The 18,849-nt window shown below is 36.2% G+C and overlaps 1 protein-coding gene across 1 annotated transcript in view; it reads left to right on the top strand.

The window, feature by feature from the left end:
• KIZ (kizuna centrosomal protein) overlaps nt 1-18,849 on the top strand; it is a 58,409-nt gene that overhangs the window by 3,857 nt on the left and 35,703 nt on the right. Inside the window, exons 2-6 of the mRNA XM_015827137.1 lie at nt 7,475-7,537; nt 9,641-9,803; nt 10,967-11,056; nt 15,599-16,208; nt 17,156-17,393. Coding sequence (XP_015682623.1) covers nt 7,475-7,537; nt 9,641-9,803; nt 10,967-11,056; nt 15,599-16,208; nt 17,156-17,393 — 1,164 coding nt within the window. The remainder of the gene's footprint in view (nt 1-7,474; nt 7,538-9,640; nt 9,804-10,966; nt 11,057-15,598; nt 16,209-17,155; nt 17,394-18,849) is intronic.

Below are 18,849 nucleotides of genomic sequence, written 5' to 3'. Positions count from 1 at the left end.
TCTCGCCTACATCGTCCATATAGGACGACTCGGGAACTCAACTCCTACCCCGGGCAGCTCACCTATCCCCTTATGCCCAGGGGAAAGGTATCAAGCCGTTTGACAGCAGATGCTAGCTGTCAAACCGGCTTTTACGCAAAACAGGCGGGAGGCAGCAAACAGCTGCGACCGACGAAATCGCCTGCCACCGGAAGTCTCAAGATTCCTATGGATCTTGAATCTATCTTCTAAAGTATTGGTTATTCTTCCCAGTTTAGTGTTGTCTGCAAATTTGGTGAGTTCCCCTTCTATCCCATCATCTAAATCATTTATGAAGATGTTGAAGAGTACTGGGCCTAAGACAGAACCTTGTGGTACTCCACTGCTTACTTCCCTCCATGTAGATGTAGTTCCATTGAGGAGTACATGTTGAGAGCGGTTGGTCAGCCTGTTACAAATCCTTCTGGTAGTGATGGTGTCTATTCTATATTTTTCTGTATTACCACGAAGTAGTCTTTGGTCTACTTTGTCAGTATCTGGGGCTATACTCCAAATATTAGCGAGTCCAAGACAAAAATTAAATGTGACTCTATTTCACAGTCACATTTAATTAACCTTAAACATAATAAACCTGGCTATTCAAAATGTGTGCATTTAATTGTTTTCCAGTCTAACATTATAGTTGGATGTTAGGTTTTGAAAGTTCCTAGAAGCTGTACTGGGTGAACACTCTTAAGATGGAAACTTAAAAGCCTGGGCAGAATGGAGGAGAGAGATAAAAAAAACTGGCAAAGATGGATCTAAATTTTGGCTCTTGAAGGTTTGTTTTCCAAGAGAGCTTGGGCAAGATTTTTGAAATGACTATATTCAGGGTTGGTCTGAAGATTTGCTGGAGAAAGAAGAGAATCACTGTGGGACAAATCCTCCTGATGCACATGACTTTTGTGGAAGCTGACAAGACAAGGGAGCTTCTGCCAGCCAAACAAAGAGACTGATATCCAAGAGGGAAAATTCCAGCCAGAACATAGGTGTAACAGTACTTTTATTTGTTGCCACTCTTGCTTACATCTGAAAGAAGGTAGACTTTACTGCAGGGGTCTTCAAACTTGGCCCTTTTATGACTTGTGGACTTCAACTCCCAGAATTCCTCAGACAGCACGTCTGGCTGAGGAATTCTGGGAGCTGAAGTCCACAAGTCATAAAAGGGCCAAGTTTGAAGACCCCTGCTTTACTGGGAGCAGGAAATTTTAGAGAACTTACTGACTTGCTTGATGACTCAACTCTTTCTTAAATGGGTTCTATAGAAGTTATCTAGGCAGCATCTTAGGTATTGACTGGGAAGCTTGAATAATCTTGGAAACTATATTTAGAATCTCCTGTTTGATGAAGGTTTGCTTTGTCTCCAAGTGGTTGACAGGGGTCTAATCATTTTTCAAAGTTCTAGGGAGTTCCCATGAAAATATTTTCCAAGTTGATGGTTCCATTTAGATAGCTGTTGATTTTAAAAAGCAAATATCCTGGACACTCTGCTTAATTCTTTAATGTATTAAATTGTAATGTATTAAATTGTATATTAATGTGTGTTAAATTGAAATGTTTTGATTCTGACTTTTTATCTTCTTGGAACTGCTATTACTCTTGTATCAGACTATTGAGTGCCCATGTTTACTTCCTTTTTGATTAAAGGAAAAATCCAGAAAAGAGTAATTATCCTCCTCTATAGGGACATTTCTTAAGCCTGGATTTTTAAATTTCAAATTGAGAGTTTGTTACATGAATGGAGTTGATATATCTATATAGTCTGATTTCATGCGAACAGCTACTGGTTCAAATATAAAGGTTAATTGAAAAATGATTAGATTTTAAGGAATGATAAGGTTAGAAGTTGTAGCTTTCCTAGTGCGAATAGATGCTAATATCTAACAATTATATTTTAATAAAGTAGGATCCTGAGTCATCAAATCTATGCAGAACATTTTGGGATCTCTTTACATCAGGTTACAACCAGGCTTGACTAATTGCCAGAGGATTTTAGGATTTAAACAGCTGTGAAGAAAGTACTGATAGTCCTTGACTTACTATTGTAATTGAGTCCAGAATTACAGTTATAAGTTATGGCAGTCATTAAGCAGGTCACCACATGATAATACCTGATTTCATGATCTATTTTCAGAGTCATTAAGCAATGCTGAAATCCTTAAGTGAACGCTGGCATTGTTAAATGAATCCATTTTAACCAATGGCTGGTGGGCTTTTTGCTGGAAAGCAGAATTAAACACTAGTTTCTGGCAAAAAATGGTAAAAAAAATCATGGTCATGTGATTGTGAAATAGTGGGCTAGTTGCCAAGTGGCCAAAATGTGATCACATGGCTGTAAGGGGAGGTGGTTGTCAGAACTTCAAAACCAGGTTGTGAGTAGCTCTGAGGAAGTCCATTATAACTTCAAAAGTGGTTTGTAAGGAACTTGGAAGAGGTCATAAGTCAAGAATGATTATAGTGACAGCCATTAAAATAAATAGGGCAATCTAGGCTGAACTGGATAGATTATGGGGTCCCAAAATATATACAGATTAGCAGCTTGGAGGCTGAACATTCTCCATCTGCAATTTGAATTTCATCTAGTATATACCTTAGCCAGCTCTGATATGAGGGTTATAACTAATGTAGGTAGCCTATATTGCCATCAGCTAACATGAAAATTTGGCTACACATGTCAGGTTACTACACGTCTCACAATTCCTGGCAGTGTAATACTTGGTAAGGTAAGGCAGTAAAATGTAGGTGAAGCTTAGACATATTTGCTGTTTAAAAGTAGCATCACCAATCTTTATGTTACCTTGTTTTATAGGCCCAACTTCCAAACACTGGTCTTAAACTCTGTTTGTTAATGCTGTGTTTGACCAATTAGGCTTGGTCCTAGTGGTTACCTGCTTCTAAGGAGACTATTTTTGTTGAGGTAGGGACTCAGATTCATCAGAACTAGTTTCAGTAATATTGTTCCTCTCCATAGCTATTGAGCATAGCTTCTTTCTATACCTTGCACAAGATCACTTTCTCTGCCTTAATTTTCTAGTGCAGTGGTCTCTAACCTTTCTGGCTTTGTGGACCTGCGAGGGGGGGGGAGAGGGGATGGTTCTGGGCAAGTGGTGGGTGAGCCCCACGAATGGTGCTGTGCTTGTGCTCATGCACCTGCTGCGCACATAAGTGGAGCTGTGCGCACATGTGCACTCGCCTGCCACTTCTTCAGCCCAGTTCTGATTGGTCCATGGCCCAGGGGTTGGGGAGCCCTGCTCTAGTGTAGCTTTGGAGCATCACTGACACAAGCAACATTCTTTGGAGGGTTTGTTTGGTATAAGGATAGAAGATAATGTGTAATTGATGATTCACGCCATCTCTTGTGAGAGGGAGCTAACAGTTTACCTGAAATGCTGTACTTCTTAGTGATCAGATAGTGCCATACATGTTTGAATAGATGGTATCTGGGTAGACATTGGCATTTTGATTCGAATCTTGGCGATTGTTGTATCTTTGTTGCTCAGATGGGATTGTATCTGTTTTTTTTCCAGAATTTCTGTGTCAACTTATATTAGGCTGCAGAAATGGATTGAGAGATGTGGTCCAGTGATTCTGATTTGTGGACATTTTGATACCCAAGATAGAGATTTTCTTTGTTTTGGGGGATAGTGCTAATCACAGAGATAAAATTTAGTACATTGTGAATGTTGTTGTGTGGTTGGGAGTGGAAAGCTCAACTGTTTTCTAGCACCCTTGTTTGTAGGTATGCATATTATGAGTCATGTCCGATATCACTTTAGTCAATATGTCATGCAACTCCCATATCTTGAAGAGATCACAATCTGCTACCTTTGGAAAGTACTTTAATCTCTGCAAGATTAAATCTCTGAGAGGAATTTCTAACAGCTGTGCTGCACTTTATCAAGTTTGTTGTCTATCCCAGTCTGAATCCAGGTCTCTCTCTCTGGATCATTTCAAAACATTGCCTTGATTGTTTCTGATAAATTGTGAGTTGGATGCCAGGAGGTGGGATTAATAAAAGCTGCACCTCCAAGTTCTGTGAAGGATCAATGAATTTCATAAGTCCCAAAGTTATGAATTCTCACCTAGCTAAAATGTACCTAAATAAGCTAATGTTTTCCTCATGTATACTGCAATATACTGGAATCTCCCTAAAGACAGTTAGAAAATTGATATCATAAGATATTGTGAACAACCTCCATATCAGGATGAACTAAAAAGGGCTGACTAAAGATTGGACAAATATGAAGAATGGCAGAAGACTGCCTTTATTTTAACACTCAGCTGTAGGGAAAGTGGCCCACCCAGTGGAAGGCCCAAAAAACAGCATGAAGGAAAATATGGATGAAGCAAATTGACAAAAAATTTGAAATAAAGTACCCTCAATTAGAAAACATAAGAAGTGTCTTATGTCCAGAGACACCCATAGCAATGTAGGTCTCCAAGATCATCGTGGCCCAGACACTTGCTAAAGAAATGAAGAAGTTAACAGGAAAAATCAGGTGTGCTTATAAATTCTCTGTTTGATTTGAGACTTTTGTCAAGGTGAGTTGTGGCTTGGAAGACATTAGGTGGGCATGCTTATTCCAAACATATTTCCTTGATCCATCAGAGTATGTGGGAGTCCTAGCTTGCATTTATAAACCTTCATATAATGTTTGAGAGTTACTAGGTGGGCTTCTCATCAAGGACATCAATATCATCTATGGTTATAGAATCAGTGTGATCAGATATCCCTATGAGGAAGATTTGGTTTAGCCAGCTCCTCAGGGAGAAGCCCATGTTTAGGTTTTATAGTGTATTTGAGTGCTTCAGTTCCTACTGTGACTTGAACAGCCTCCTTCTCCTCTTTTAGTATAACTAGTTTGTTTTTATTTTAGTTGTCTTTAATTTCATATGTTTTTTTTGCTTCAGCTGCCTTTAATTAGGTCTGTGTTACATGCGATTCTAGCATGTTGGTTCCAACTCTACCATCCTTTTAGCAAACAGGTTTTTGAGCAGTAACTGTTTCTGCTCTAATTAGGTCATTAACAACAAGTGTAGTGTTATTCAAGCTTGATGACTTTAGCCAGGGTTTCTCTCATTTGATTGAACCGGTGGCCTTTTCTAGTTCTAATGTAAGTCAGTGTAGTCTATCTTTGGGTTAGTCACTGGAGTGCTTTTGAGAGACTTGGTTTTCTGAACTCATTCATTACCTGTTGGAACTATTGTCTGAGTTTCTGTTCACTCTATCCATTAAGGAGCATCTAGGTTGCCATTCAGTCTGGCTGCAATGTTTCTTAATAGCAGGAAGAGTTTTGAAAAGGCTATGATAGTTTGCCTGCAGTATCAAGTTCTACTCATCTATATACTTTAATGACTTATCAAAGGATTTTTTTTTACTGTGCTGATACTATCTTAAAAGCCATATACTGCAATTTTATAGAGTAGAAATACTATTGATTCCTGTCTGAAAATGTTAAGGATCTTTTAGAAGGAATCATTTTGGCAACTTTATATTAAATTTACATTGCCTCTTTTACATTAAGAGTGCGCAGGCCCTGCTCCTAATACTGGATTCCAGTTCCATCAACTATAGCCAATATGGACAATGACCAAAGAAGATGGGAATTATGGCACAACAACATCTGCAAGGGTCTAATTTTTTTTACTCATATTCTTGGCAATAGATACTGTAGGTCAGTGATGGCGAACCTTTTAAAGACCGAGTGCCCAAACTGCAACCCAAAACCCACTTATGCATCGTCAGGTGCCAGGTGGGTGTGGCCCATTGGGTGGGTGTGGCTGCGGTGGTAACAGCAGACTGGGTGGGACTAAAAAGTTCAATCAATCAATTCCAACTTTGCAAGATCTTTTTTTTTCCCGTGAGAAGTTGAAATTGACTGATTGATTGAACCAGCAGAGACATAAAGCAAAAAGGTTTTATAAAACCCAGCTGAAGGCCTAGGACTGGGGCGACGGCGCGCGTGCCCACAGAGAGAGCTCTGAGTGCCGCCTCTGGCACCCGTGCCATAGGTTCGCCACCACTGCTGTAGGTATTATGCTTATCCTCTCTATTAGCATGTTTAAAAATCTATATTTCCACTGAGGCTTCCAGTTTTAACCAAACACAACTAATCTTACCTTTATCATATGTTTGGCACAAATAGAAATAAAAATTTGTTTATTTTCTCTGATATAAGTCAGTGTTTGTACCTGCTCATTGTATTTATAGTATTTTTAATATATATATATATACAGGATCATGCTCCAAACAATGTGTATTATCACAATTAAATGTGATAATACATTTAATTAGACTTTAAGTAGGGACACTATGGGATGCAAAAACTGAGATGAGTATGGAATGACAGCAAATATTAATAATTTGCTGTATTACTTTTTTTGTAATCTATTGTTCATCCAGTTTTTTTGCCCATGTGTGGTAGCTTAGTTTACAGTGCTATAAGACTTCTTTTGACACAAAAATTTCAAAATAGCTTGCAAAATACGCTTCAGCGTAGCTTGCAGCTTATAAAGAATTAAGCGATGAATCAAATAAACTACTTAAAATTATACAATGTCATAAGACAGCAATATCTAAAACCATCAAAATACAAAATAAACTGTTGAAAGCAAATTAGAACAAAATGTTCTGATTTTGCGGTTTGTGCTAGATTGTATATAAAACTGTAATTGTTTATTTTTTTTAAAAAAGTAGTATAGATTTCCTCATAGTTTCAAAAAAATTGGTTTTCAGGGATATTTTCTGCCCTCGTGTTATCACTATTTCCTCTTTATTTATTGAAGTCATTGTTCAGGAAAGAGAAACAGGAAAGAAAAAAAGAACATGTGGCTTCTGCAATGTTTGCAGCGATATACATATTTTTTACTTTGTTATATTTGGGAAACAACATGGTAATTTACTTTTGTTATTGCAGATAGTTGTCCTTCCAGACGCATCCTTAATAATATGTTAAAATATTTTCTGGTTACTAGGGCATGTATAGCATTAATATGTGAGAAAACAGTTGCCTGCAACATATGGGCCAAAGGACTTCTTAATGTGTGTATTTAATTTGACATCTTTCAGTAGGGCATAATCCCAGTGCTATGTGATTAGATATTATAAATATTTCTTACATTTTGTGATTTCTGAAAGATAATTCTAGAGTAAATGTTCATCTGTAATCATTCATTATCTGTCATGATATTGTAATCTCTAATAACTGTATAATCTTGCCTAGATAAGAATTGTAATGCATTTTGATTAATAATAATTATCAATATTTGGGACATGTGGTGGAGAAAGGAGTCTTAAGGTCATTGTGAGCATTTATTTATGAAGATATATAGATTTATATACTACACAACTCCCAAAATTCTGGAAGCTATACAATGCTATATAGTTTCCCTTTGTGTACTGTAAAATTATTTACAGTATATAGAAGATACAGTAACTTCATTCTGTTTGTTTTAGTGAATCAAAGAGGGTGGAACTGGAAAGAAAAATGCTTGAATACAGCACACCTGATACTTCCATGTAAGCTTTATAAATCAGCATGTAGTTGTATTAGTTTTACTATGTATTATTATATAGCATGGAAATATTGATGTCTAAAATTTATTTAACAATACGGTGCATTATAGTGCTGATTGGCATGTATAGTTAGATTTTTATGGACGCGTGTATATTGAAAATTGGAATTGGGAAGATGAATGGAGAGAAGGCACCCAGGGAAAGCAAAACCTAAATCTGATTCACTACTGGATAAAAACAGACCAGATGATGTAGAAAAATAATAATATAAATACATGTCAGCCGCTATGTTTGAAATTACTTAATTGCATGGAAAAGTGAAGAATATGCAATTCAACTATTCGGAAGAAAGCATTTCTCATGTTATCATATTGGACCTCTAAATCTGGGTGCAATTCAAGGTGCTGGTTGTCACCTCTAAGGTCCTACATAGCTTGGGACTGGCTTACCTGAAGGACGATCGTTTTCCAAGAGTTTCTACCTGCCCAGTCTAATTCAGATTGGGCATGCTGCATCAGCCAAAAAGTGTTGACTGGTGGAACTAGAAGACAGGCCTTTTCTGCTGTAGTCCCTGCCTTATGGAATATTCTCCCCATAGAGATTAGAATGACCTCAACCCTGTTGGCATTTCGCAAAGATTAAAAAAACTTGGCTATGTACCTGGGCTATCTACCTAGGGCTCAGAAGATGTTAAGAATCCTATTTCTTGGCTTTACTATTAGTGATTAATCATCATAGCTGCTGTTTATTTATTTTGTTGATTTTTTTATTGCTTTAATGATTTTTAAATTGTTTTAATTATTTTATAATTTTAGAATTGCAAGCCTGCCAGAGTCATTTGGTTGAGTTTGGCTGGCTACAGAAATTGAATGAATGAATGAATAATAAAATAAATAAAGTTGATCAGAAGAAATAGATAGCAAATATATTGGGCTGACCACTTGCCTAGAATACTAGCAGCCTACTTTCCTGGTATTTCTGGAGTCTTACTTTACAATAAAGACTACAGTATTGTTGAAACTTTTTAGAAGGTAGGCAGAATCTTAATTTGGGAATCAGATACTTACAGTTTCCAGTGGCTATAATCCTGGATAGAAACTTAATTTTCCTTGTCCAAACATAACTTAACCCACTGACATTGGATATTTCCCTTGGGTCTCTACTCTTTCTTAAGGTTACAACTTCCTTGTGGCATGCATATATTTTAATGACTATTTAATAAGTAAGGTGTTCTTTGCTGTGATGAATTGCAACTTGCCCTAAGGAAGCATGACATATGCCCATCTCCAGACATAGAACCAAACAGCTCCAGAATACTCTGGTGGTTCAGAGTGACACCTATGCAAATTTTTTGAAAGAGACTCCTTGAAATGTGTGGGCAGCAGGTACAAAACATCTCTTTTTGAATTAAGCTACCATGTCTTTTTCACAGGCTCACATGTCATTATGCAGAGTCGGTCAGAAGCAGTTTCTGAAGCAGTTTTGTGAGCTTGGAAAAAAATGCAGGTCTTTAATAGTTTAAAAATGTTTTGCATGTGCTCTTAAGTAATCCAAAACACCTTGTGTGAAGGATTTAATAATTACTCTTTTTAAAGATAGCAGATGGATGCTAACCAGTATGTTCTGTAGAAACTTTGGGTTGAAAGAATCAAAGGAAGAAGGTGTATTTAATTCTTATCATCTCCAAGTCCTATTTTAGGAGTCTGGTTAGTCCTATCTTCCTCAGTGCATGTATAATTTGACTACGACAGACGTGATTAATTTAGACTTACCTCTGTTTGCAATGGTGTTTTTGTTCCTTGAACTTATGCAAGCAAGAAAGGGGAGAGACAAAGTGAGATGATCTTGGGCTGCAAGTACACTCAGATTGTAACCGGATTATACTTTGTTGGAGAAATTTTAAATTATTGTCTTGAAGAAGTAAATTTTCATATTTAAAGTAAAAGGGAATAACCTCAAACATTGATTCTAATTAGTTTTTATAATTCTGTCTACCATTAACTTTAAATATTCTTCTGATAATCCTGTGTGTATTTAAGAAATGTTTCTCTTTGCAAAAATAAGCTGTTACAGTTTATGGTTGACTTTTTGTTTCTCCCTGTGTAGAACTAAATTGAAATACGCAAATCTAAAAAAATATTTAAATGAAATATGTGAACGTCAGAAGAACTCTCTGCTCCGAAACCAAGATTTATTAAAAGAATTTGATTGTATTGAAGCTCACATTAGGAAGTTTGCTTCAAGATCAGAGTCCCTTCCAAAGCTAAAGGTATGATGTGTTCTAGCTGTAATAAATTAGCAATAACTTTGAAGGAGTCTGTTTTGCCTATTCGGGAAATCTTATGTGACATAAGTTGATAGGTAAGGATAGCAGTAGAGATCTGTTTTCCTCTTCTTAAAGCTTTGGAAATGAGGTAGGGCTGGAGAGCTTAAGGGTCTTGAATATCTCTTGCAACATTATTTATGTACCTGAACTTTAATTGTTAAATATGCAATTTGATTGTGATATCAGTGAAACAGGACCTAAAAGAATGTAGTGAAAACACTTCTTGACATTTCATTTTATTTCAAATTCTTGTAATTCTGTGCTACCCCATTTACATCATGTGATTTTTAATAGCTATTAAATCATTCTCAAATGCTCATTATGTTTTAGAAGGTCTTATACTGAATTTACTGTATCATCATTTCATTGCGTTTTGCCAAATATACACATTTTAATTCGTAGTTCTTATGATCTTTGAATCTAAGAAAGGTCTATTATGAACATACTATCTAAAACAGAATTTTGTTTCAAAATCTGGAGAAGAAATTAACAAAGTTCTAAAACATTTTGTGTAGTTTTAGATAATTCTTATATAAAAGTGTAAAAATATACAGTTTGGCTATGGTTGTTTATTTAGAAGATACAAACAACTAATGAAAAACTTGAATAAACTAGTATAGTTAATTTTAAATAAAATGGAAGCTTTTACATAAACATTATTTTAGCTTTGGAACCATTTTATATACTGTATTTATCTGAATGTAAGCATAGCTATTTCTGAATAAATTAACTTTAAAATTGGAGAGTTGTCTTAAATTCATGAGAATATAGTAATGGTAACTTTTTTCTGGTTAATCATCTCATATTTATAGCATCTTCTTACATTTTGAGGTAAATGCAGTATTCAATAAGATTAAAATTAATATGTGTAGAATATTTAAATGAGAATGTTATTCAGAATGCTTTTAAACATGTTAATTTTTTTATACTGTATACTACATATTCCTACATCAAAACCAATCATATAAAATACTTAGGTAATTTAAAGGAAGAGGTAAAACATATGCTTAATTGGTTTCCGCTGGAATCAGTGACACATCTGTTTAGCTTTGGCTACATCACAACCTAAATGCTTAATGATTATTTATAATCTCTCCTTATACTAGGCAGAGTATGAAAAAGAAATTAAAAATAGGCTGTTAGTTGAGAGAAAAGATACGTTAAAACATGAGATGAGAGATGGTCCTAAACATCAGGTATGTGAAAATTCTTAAGGCATGTAAGACAATTTTCCTCATTTTCCTTTTTTTTTCTCTCTCTCTTTTTAATTTGTATTCCTTATTTTTCCTTGTTCTTTATTTTCCAATTATTTCAATGGGAAAATTTAGGCATGTTTATATTTCTTTTTGAATCAGTGGAATAGAAGACACAATCTCTTAATTTAGGAGGTTTTTGCATTTTTTTAAAAAATGGTTGTAAAGCTTGTGTTGCTGTTCTCACATGCCATATAAATAGTATGATTTTAGGTAAGAAGCAAAGGCTTTCATTGTGAAATTAATAAATAGCAATTGAAACCCTCACTTTCCAGCATTCCATTCATCTAGTATTCTTAAGTTCTAGACTCAAAATAGTGTGGCAAAGTCTTGTAAATTTTAATTGAAATACGTTGAATTTATAATTTCATACATTTTGACCTTTCTTTTCCCTCTAAAAAGCAAAGATTGCATACCTAAACCGTGGACAAAGCCGACAAGTAATACTCAAATATATTCCGCTATATATCTGTGGTAATGCAGCCTTCTAATCCCCCCTCCTATCTCCATATAAATGATACAGTTCAAGACCAGAACTGTTTTTCTTCCCTAAAAGCAGGAAAGCTCTTTTAGATGAAATGACTAAAAACATCTTGTAATAACTTGGAGCATGCTGGCAAGAGTAGTCACTTGTGACTATATGTGAAACCCCCTCAGCTAGTCGATATTGTAATAAGCCAAAATGGGTAGCATCACTCCATTATTCAGAAAAGCCAACAGCATGCTTGTCCCTTAGGCTACAACATTCATTAAGGAAAGCTTACTGGGCTGAAAGCTGGAAACAGATGATAACAGGATATGATTTTCATATTTAATGCATTCCTTGGAAGAGTATGTGTGCTGCAGATTGATAGAAGAATCAACTGCTACTTTACTGAAAGACTTTCTAGTTTGCCCTATAGCTACCGATGGAATCATTCAGCCAAGAAATTAACTTTTCCTCCTTTTACCTGCTTTATGTATCAGCTAAGCAGGCTGTCTTGCTGCCAGTAAATGTTATTATGCATTTAACTGTTTGGTATTTAAGACTCTTATCAGGAAAGAAACAGAGGCAACACTATTTCATGTGTGTGTATGTGTGTGCGTGTGGGGAGATGTGTTTAATAGTGGCAGGAAGGTTTTCTTCATTGCATTAGCAGTTGTTAATCTGAGGTTATAGATTTCTTTTTTCCTGGTTGTAGATTAAAAAGGTGTTGAAACCTTGAATTTAGACCATTCTTCCTTATATACAGAGCAAAGAGCTTCACCAACCTTGAACTAGATAAGTAGACCTAGATAATATAAACATTCATTCCGTTCATATATTTATGAAACAGTATGGATAGAATTCTAAAATACTAATTTTCCGTGTGTCCATTTTTATATAATGATACATAAATATTTATCCGAATGTTTTTTTAAATATTTTACAATAGATATGCAAAAGCCATAGAGTACTTTAAGATTATTATAGTATTATACTGTGAATTGTTTGTGATCTGTCACTGTTCATTTTAAATTTATTAATCCTCTGTATGAGGGTGATAGCTTTTACAAATGCTGGCTAGGATCCAAACGACAGCATATAGAAACAAAAACACTTCTCTAAGCATAGGAGCAAGAATTTGATCATTCTTCCTCCTCAGCTTGTGCTCTAGACACTGTTGAGATTCAAGCAACTTTAGGCAAAGCTGTTCACATATTAGAACTCTGCAGATCATTCAGTAAATTCAGCATGGCCCTGTCATGTATGTTGAAGTTATTTTTTTATTTTTAAATGCAATCAGAACTCAACATTAATAGAATGCAAGATCATGCATAACACTATATATATGTATCTCAAAGTTTAACAAACCAATCAAACAAGTGCTGATGTGTTTTCATTTTAAATCCACCTGAAGCTCAACATAAGCAAGACACTAAAGTTGAAGTCAACAAAACTGTCCAAGCAATTTGAAAGGTCTATTGGCTGCATACAGGTAGCCTTCAACCTAAATCGATCACTTAACGATCATTGAAATTACGATGGATTCCTCCCCCCCAAAAGTACTTACAATCCAGTTCCAAAGTTCTGATGGCTCCACCATCCCCTCCTCCCCCATAGTTATGTGACCACAAGCACTTGGCAACCACAGGCATTTCAGGCACTTGGCAACCAGCCTCTTGTTACAGCCATTTATAGCATCCTGTGATCATGTGACTGCAATTTATGACATTTCTCCTGACAACAGCAATTAGTTCCACTTTTTGGCAAAAAAAAAATGCCCCATAGTGAACAACGGGTTTGCTAAACAATTGTGGTATTGCTTAACAACTGTGGCAAAAAGATTGTAAAATTGGAACTGATTGTCATGACTTATAACCGTAATAAGGTCCATTAAGGTCGTATATCAAGAATTTCCTGTATGGATTTTCAGAAGAGTTGTCTAATGCATCTGGTTGGTTGGATGTGCTCAAGCAGTGCCAACATTAGATAGAGTTCCAATGTACGATGGTCTCTTGGGGGATGAGGTGCTGAAGTAGCATTTGTATAGCCCAGGGGTAGGCAACCTTGGCTCTTTTATGACTCGTGGACTTCAACTCCCAGAATTCCTGAGCCAGCCATGCTGGCTCAGGAATTCTGGGAGTTGAAGTTCACGAGTCATAAAAGAGCCAAGGTTGTCTACCCCTGATATAGCCACATGAAAGGTGACAACAGTCATGGGCCAAAGGCGTAATGTTTACGTTGGTTTCCATCCTGCCAAGACCATCCCACACATTTGCTGTTTGGAGGCAATACAGCTAATGCTGATAAACTGTGGACGATTGTTTCCATTGTTTGTGATCTTGAAACCATTCGGTTTTGCCACACTGATAGCTACTTCTCATTGCAATGCATCATAGTCATACCCCCCTCATGTAAGTACCTAAAGTTCCTCATTCTGAACCAGTACCTTCTTGTGGGTGGCTACTGCACCAGTGCAAGGTGAAAAGAGGTAAAAGGCGCGAACCCATCTTCAAGTAAGCCATGTGTCTGGAATGCAGTGCATGCTTATTGGGGTCCCGTTGCTTACAGTGATTCCAGCATTTTCTATGCAAAGGGCTCAACTTGCTTGCTGAAGATATAACCATTTTGTAGTGGAAGAAAGTATCCATTTAGAGGTGCTGAAAGTTATATAAAGTCATTACCTGTGCAATAGCATGCCTTTGAAGTATTTTGTTTGCATACCAATGTTGGTTTACCCACTAAGGCAGTATCTTGTTCTACTTAAGATACCCTACTACTAGTCAGCAGGAGAATTTGCACACTGCAGCAGTGGCAAAGACACTTGAGTGATGCTTCCACCTCTCTTGATCAATAAGCCTCTGTCTTCTCTCTCTGTCCCTCTCAGTTTCCCCTCTGCTTTTCTAGCTCATGAGGCTGGGAAGAGAGGATTAAACCATAAAAGTAAAGCTTGATTTAAAATGAAAGCACTCTAATAATGTATGTGCATGCATATATGTACAGCCCAGCAAGTATTGTTGTGCTATCAACCTAGTACGCACACCTCATTGGAAGAATTAATTTCCCCTAATTAAAGCAAACATTTTTTCCATATTGAGGGAAAGGGCAAAAGGTGTTTTAACTTTAAAGGGTGAATCCTGGATTCCTATACCCGACAAGGTTTCAGACTAAGGATCTCTAACACTTAATTCTGTCATTTGTTGAACTGAAAACCCACAGTGGGAAAGGGCAGTCTTTTTTGTTTCTCTAACTAATGAAGCCTTATGCTTAAGTTAACATTGCAAAAATATTGCTATGGGGGAGGTGCTTGAAGCATTCAACGAATCTCAGTAATAGAGCAGATTAGTCAGTGTGTGTTGGTTGGTTGCTATATCCTGGTCCTCCCTCTGTAGTAGTAAAGCCAAATCCAAACTGGCCTTCAGACATGTTTACATTACTTTCTCCCCCCCCCCAGCACGTTGGCATTCCTTCTCATTTCTAATCTAATTTAACTACTGTAGCTACTGCTGTTGTTAGCTAAACCCGAAAATAACAGAACATTCACAGAACTTGCAAATTGAAATAATATTTTTCAAAATAGCCAGGTTTTGTTGTAACTACTGAACTTGAAACTTTTTCTACTTGGAATAATTTGCACATCTATAGCGTAAATTTCTTCCAGGTATGCTTTGTCAGGCAATGAATGTGTGCTGACCTATTGCTAGCTATGTTGCTAACCTCCTCAGAGCACATCTGAAACTTAACCTGACAATGCATGTTGCATTGCTATATACTGCTTATGTTCAATGGAGTGGAGAGCCCTTACTTCATTGCCCTTGCCATCTCTTTTCTTTATTTTTTATGTTTTATTGTATTTTTTTGTAAGCCAACCAGAGTCATTGAGAATCTGATGGCACAGAGGTTTAATGCATTATTATTAATCTTTTTTTTTTAAAAAGGAGTATTTTTCAAACAATTCCTATCTTCTATAATAATAATGAAAAAAATAGAAAACACTTTCTTGATTTCCAACTGTTTTTCAGATGATTCCAGAAGCAAGGCAGTCAGGAATTAATACCAGGACAGCGATGTCAAGAGGACTATATCATTCAGCAACTATCTTTATGGGTCGCCAAATGTCAGCTGTCTCAAGCGTGGAAGATTTTGGTGCACTGCAGAAGTCTGAGCTCACAAAGAGCTTTTCAATTTCTGACCCATATTCCTATAGACAACCATCACAGAGCTGCTATATGACAGACAGCTGTGTAGTTCAAACTAATAGTGATCTACAGTGCTCAAATAAGTCTGACAAAATAGATGGGAAGACATCTCTGCTGAAAGCTGAAGAAATGCCAATCACATCCAGTGTATCATATGAGAATGAAAGAACTTGTTTAACAGGGGAAAGTATAGCAAATAATGACAGCAATAATTTTGTGGAAAACAAGGCCCACCCTGAACCTAAATCTCTGCTACACAGAAAATTAAGTTTTGAGAACAGATCCACCAGTTTGAAAAGTTACAGTCCCTGCAAATCATTGACCCGTGAACATTCTTTACAATATGAACAAGGAACTAAAGAGCCCATCTCGTTGATTGGTGATCCTGACTTACTTGTTTCTGCCAATGAGTGCTCAGAAGAAAAATTCCCAGGTATAAAGATGATATACCTTCAGGGCTTATAAAGAAAAGGAAGAAAGCCATCTTTCAGCTGTAGTTTTGATGATGTTGTCCCATAACTGTAGGGTCTACAAATAAAAAAATGTACTTTTTGAATAGCAAAAAGATAATAGGAACGCAGTTAGGCACTACTATACTGTTTCCATTATGTTTGATTTATTTGTAACCTTGCTTTATTTGGAATTGTTTTCTGAGAACTCAGCCACAGAGATGTTTCTCATGTTTTCTTTATTATTTAAAGGAGTATAAAAGTGTAAGAGAGCATAATCAAAAACTTTGTAAAAAGTATAGTATTATTATTCAATACATAGTAACTTGGCCTTTTAAATATCTAATGATTCCATACTTCTGATATTAGGTATGTATTTTGTTTGGCATAGAAATCAGTCTTGTTTATGACAAGATTTGAAGTTAGGTTTTTGTTAATTTTTTTAAAGTAAGCATTTCTTGTCTCATCAAATCTTAACGAAATGGCTATAGTTCTGCTGATTGAAGAATTGCAATTTCATCTTTAGGTTCTCTCTAGGACAATTCAGAATGTATACAATTTAAAATGGAGGGTAGAAATTAATCTCATTAAGCTGCAAGAAAATATTCTGTTATTCTTTTGTTATTCTTTCCAGGTATTGTGGTAATTTCTAAATAGAATTTTAAAAGGTGGTATTGTTTTCTAAAATATTCATCCAATAGGTATATTGTGAGATGGTTTGTCCTAAATTTATCATGGTGGGTGGTTTTACAAACTATCCAGTATGCCTTTCTTTAGCCATATTAATTTATTTTTATTTTTGGGGAAACACAATGTTAAAAAAACAGGTTTTCTGCCCTGTAATAATGTTCTAGACAGGTTCAGGACATTATTCTAATTGTTTATAAATAAATATTTAGATTTAATAGTTCAAAAAATGTTTTTGTTACAGTTTTGGGGAGCACCATACAATTGGACAAAAATATACTGCAGGAGGAAGATAAAAGTTTAAGTAGCAGCACAGATCTTACTGTTTCATTGAGTGAGGAGGAGGAGGAATCAACTTCTTTGAAACTACAACAAAATCTAAACAGTGCAGATTGCAAACTTGACAATACAATATGTAATAATGAAGAATATTCTCAAATGTTTTTTTCAACTGAACACTCATGTTCTGGCCTCGAGCTAAGGTAAAACTAAACCAGTAATGTTCATTTGTATTTGTTTTGTTTATTCTTATATCTGCTCATTCTACAATTTTGGGTAGTGTACAGTAATAATAAAATAGGTGCCTAAAAACATACCTCACAATTAAAAACTAAAATATATTAAACATAATAATAATAGTATAAGACTAACATTGAGATGATCCAACATCTAGGTCAGGGGTGTCAAACTGCCAGCCCGCAGGCCGGTTGCCTCATGCGGAGGTCACGCCCACCCCAGCTCCGGCAATGCGAAAAAAGTCACGACACGTCATGTGATGCGGCGAGTTTGACACCCGTGATCTAGGTATTAGTTGGTAAATACTTATTTAAAGAAATAAATGTTAAAGAAAATGTTGGCATTTTCTTAAATGTCAACGATGATTGACTAGGTGTACCCCTGAGAGTACATTCCGTAAGGTCTGTCTTCTGGCTGCTGTTTTCCTCACTTCGCACCACAGCCAGTTTTGTTGGCATGTCCTCTCTAGATGATTGCACAGCATAGATATCTATTCTGTATAAGAGATGATACATGCCTTTCAATTGGTATGGATTTTTTTCCTTCCTATTTATCAGTGTAATGGAAGTTTACCTGCCTATTTAATTCAAGGTGTCATCCAGTGTAGCAAATCCCAGTCTCCTATGTTAAGATTTTCACTTTTAGCAGATATGGTACAACTGATCTGTTTTTCCTCTGCACTATATAGAAAGCTGTTAAAAGTAATAAAGAGATACCAGAATTAGTTATGGCAAAGAGATACCAAGATTAAAATTGTGTTGTTTTCCTAAATTCAGCTTAACACAACTACTCAGATAGTCCTCCACTTAGGGTTGATTTATAATGATGATGATGATGATGATGATGATGATGATGATGATGATGATGATGATGATGATAATAATAATAATAATAAAGTTGGACTTTGGAGGTCATCTAGTCCAACCCCCTGCTCAGGCAGGAACCCCTATACCATTTCAGACAAATGGCTGTCCAGTCTCTTCTTAAAAATTTCCAGTGTTGGAGCATTCACCGCTTCTGGAGGCAGGTTGTTCCACTGGTTAATTGTTCTAACTGTCAGGAAGTTTCTCCTTAGTTCTAGGTTGCTTCTCTCCTTGATTAGTTTCCATCCGATTTGAGGTAGTGCTTTTCTCTCCATAAAAATTCTGAATCTTTATGTGAATATTATTAGGTATTTTTAAATACCTGTACCTTAACTCCCCTGTATAATAGATTCTCTGTCTTTCTTCTAAGTGTTTACAAATTTTTCTAGAACCAGTATCTTAAAACAATACATTGTTATTTCCTAACATCAGCTTACATTAAATCAGTGGTTCTCAACCTGTGGGTCGGGACCCCATTTGGGGTCAATCGACCATTTCACGGGGGTCGCCAAGCAAGGCTGTCCACCATTTTTTTGTCCGCCATTTTTTTTGTCCGCCA

This window comes from Protobothrops mucrosquamatus, unplaced genomic scaffold (genome assembly GCF_001527695.2).
Source record: "Protobothrops mucrosquamatus isolate PMUCROS unplaced genomic scaffold, P.Mucros_1.0 scaffold_213, whole genome shotgun sequence".
NCBI classification, from domain to species: Eukaryota; Metazoa; Chordata; class Lepidosauria; order Squamata; family Viperidae; genus Protobothrops; species Protobothrops mucrosquamatus.
The sequence above is the reverse complement of the archived record's forward strand: the minus strand, read 5'-3'. Positions and strand labels throughout refer to the sequence as shown.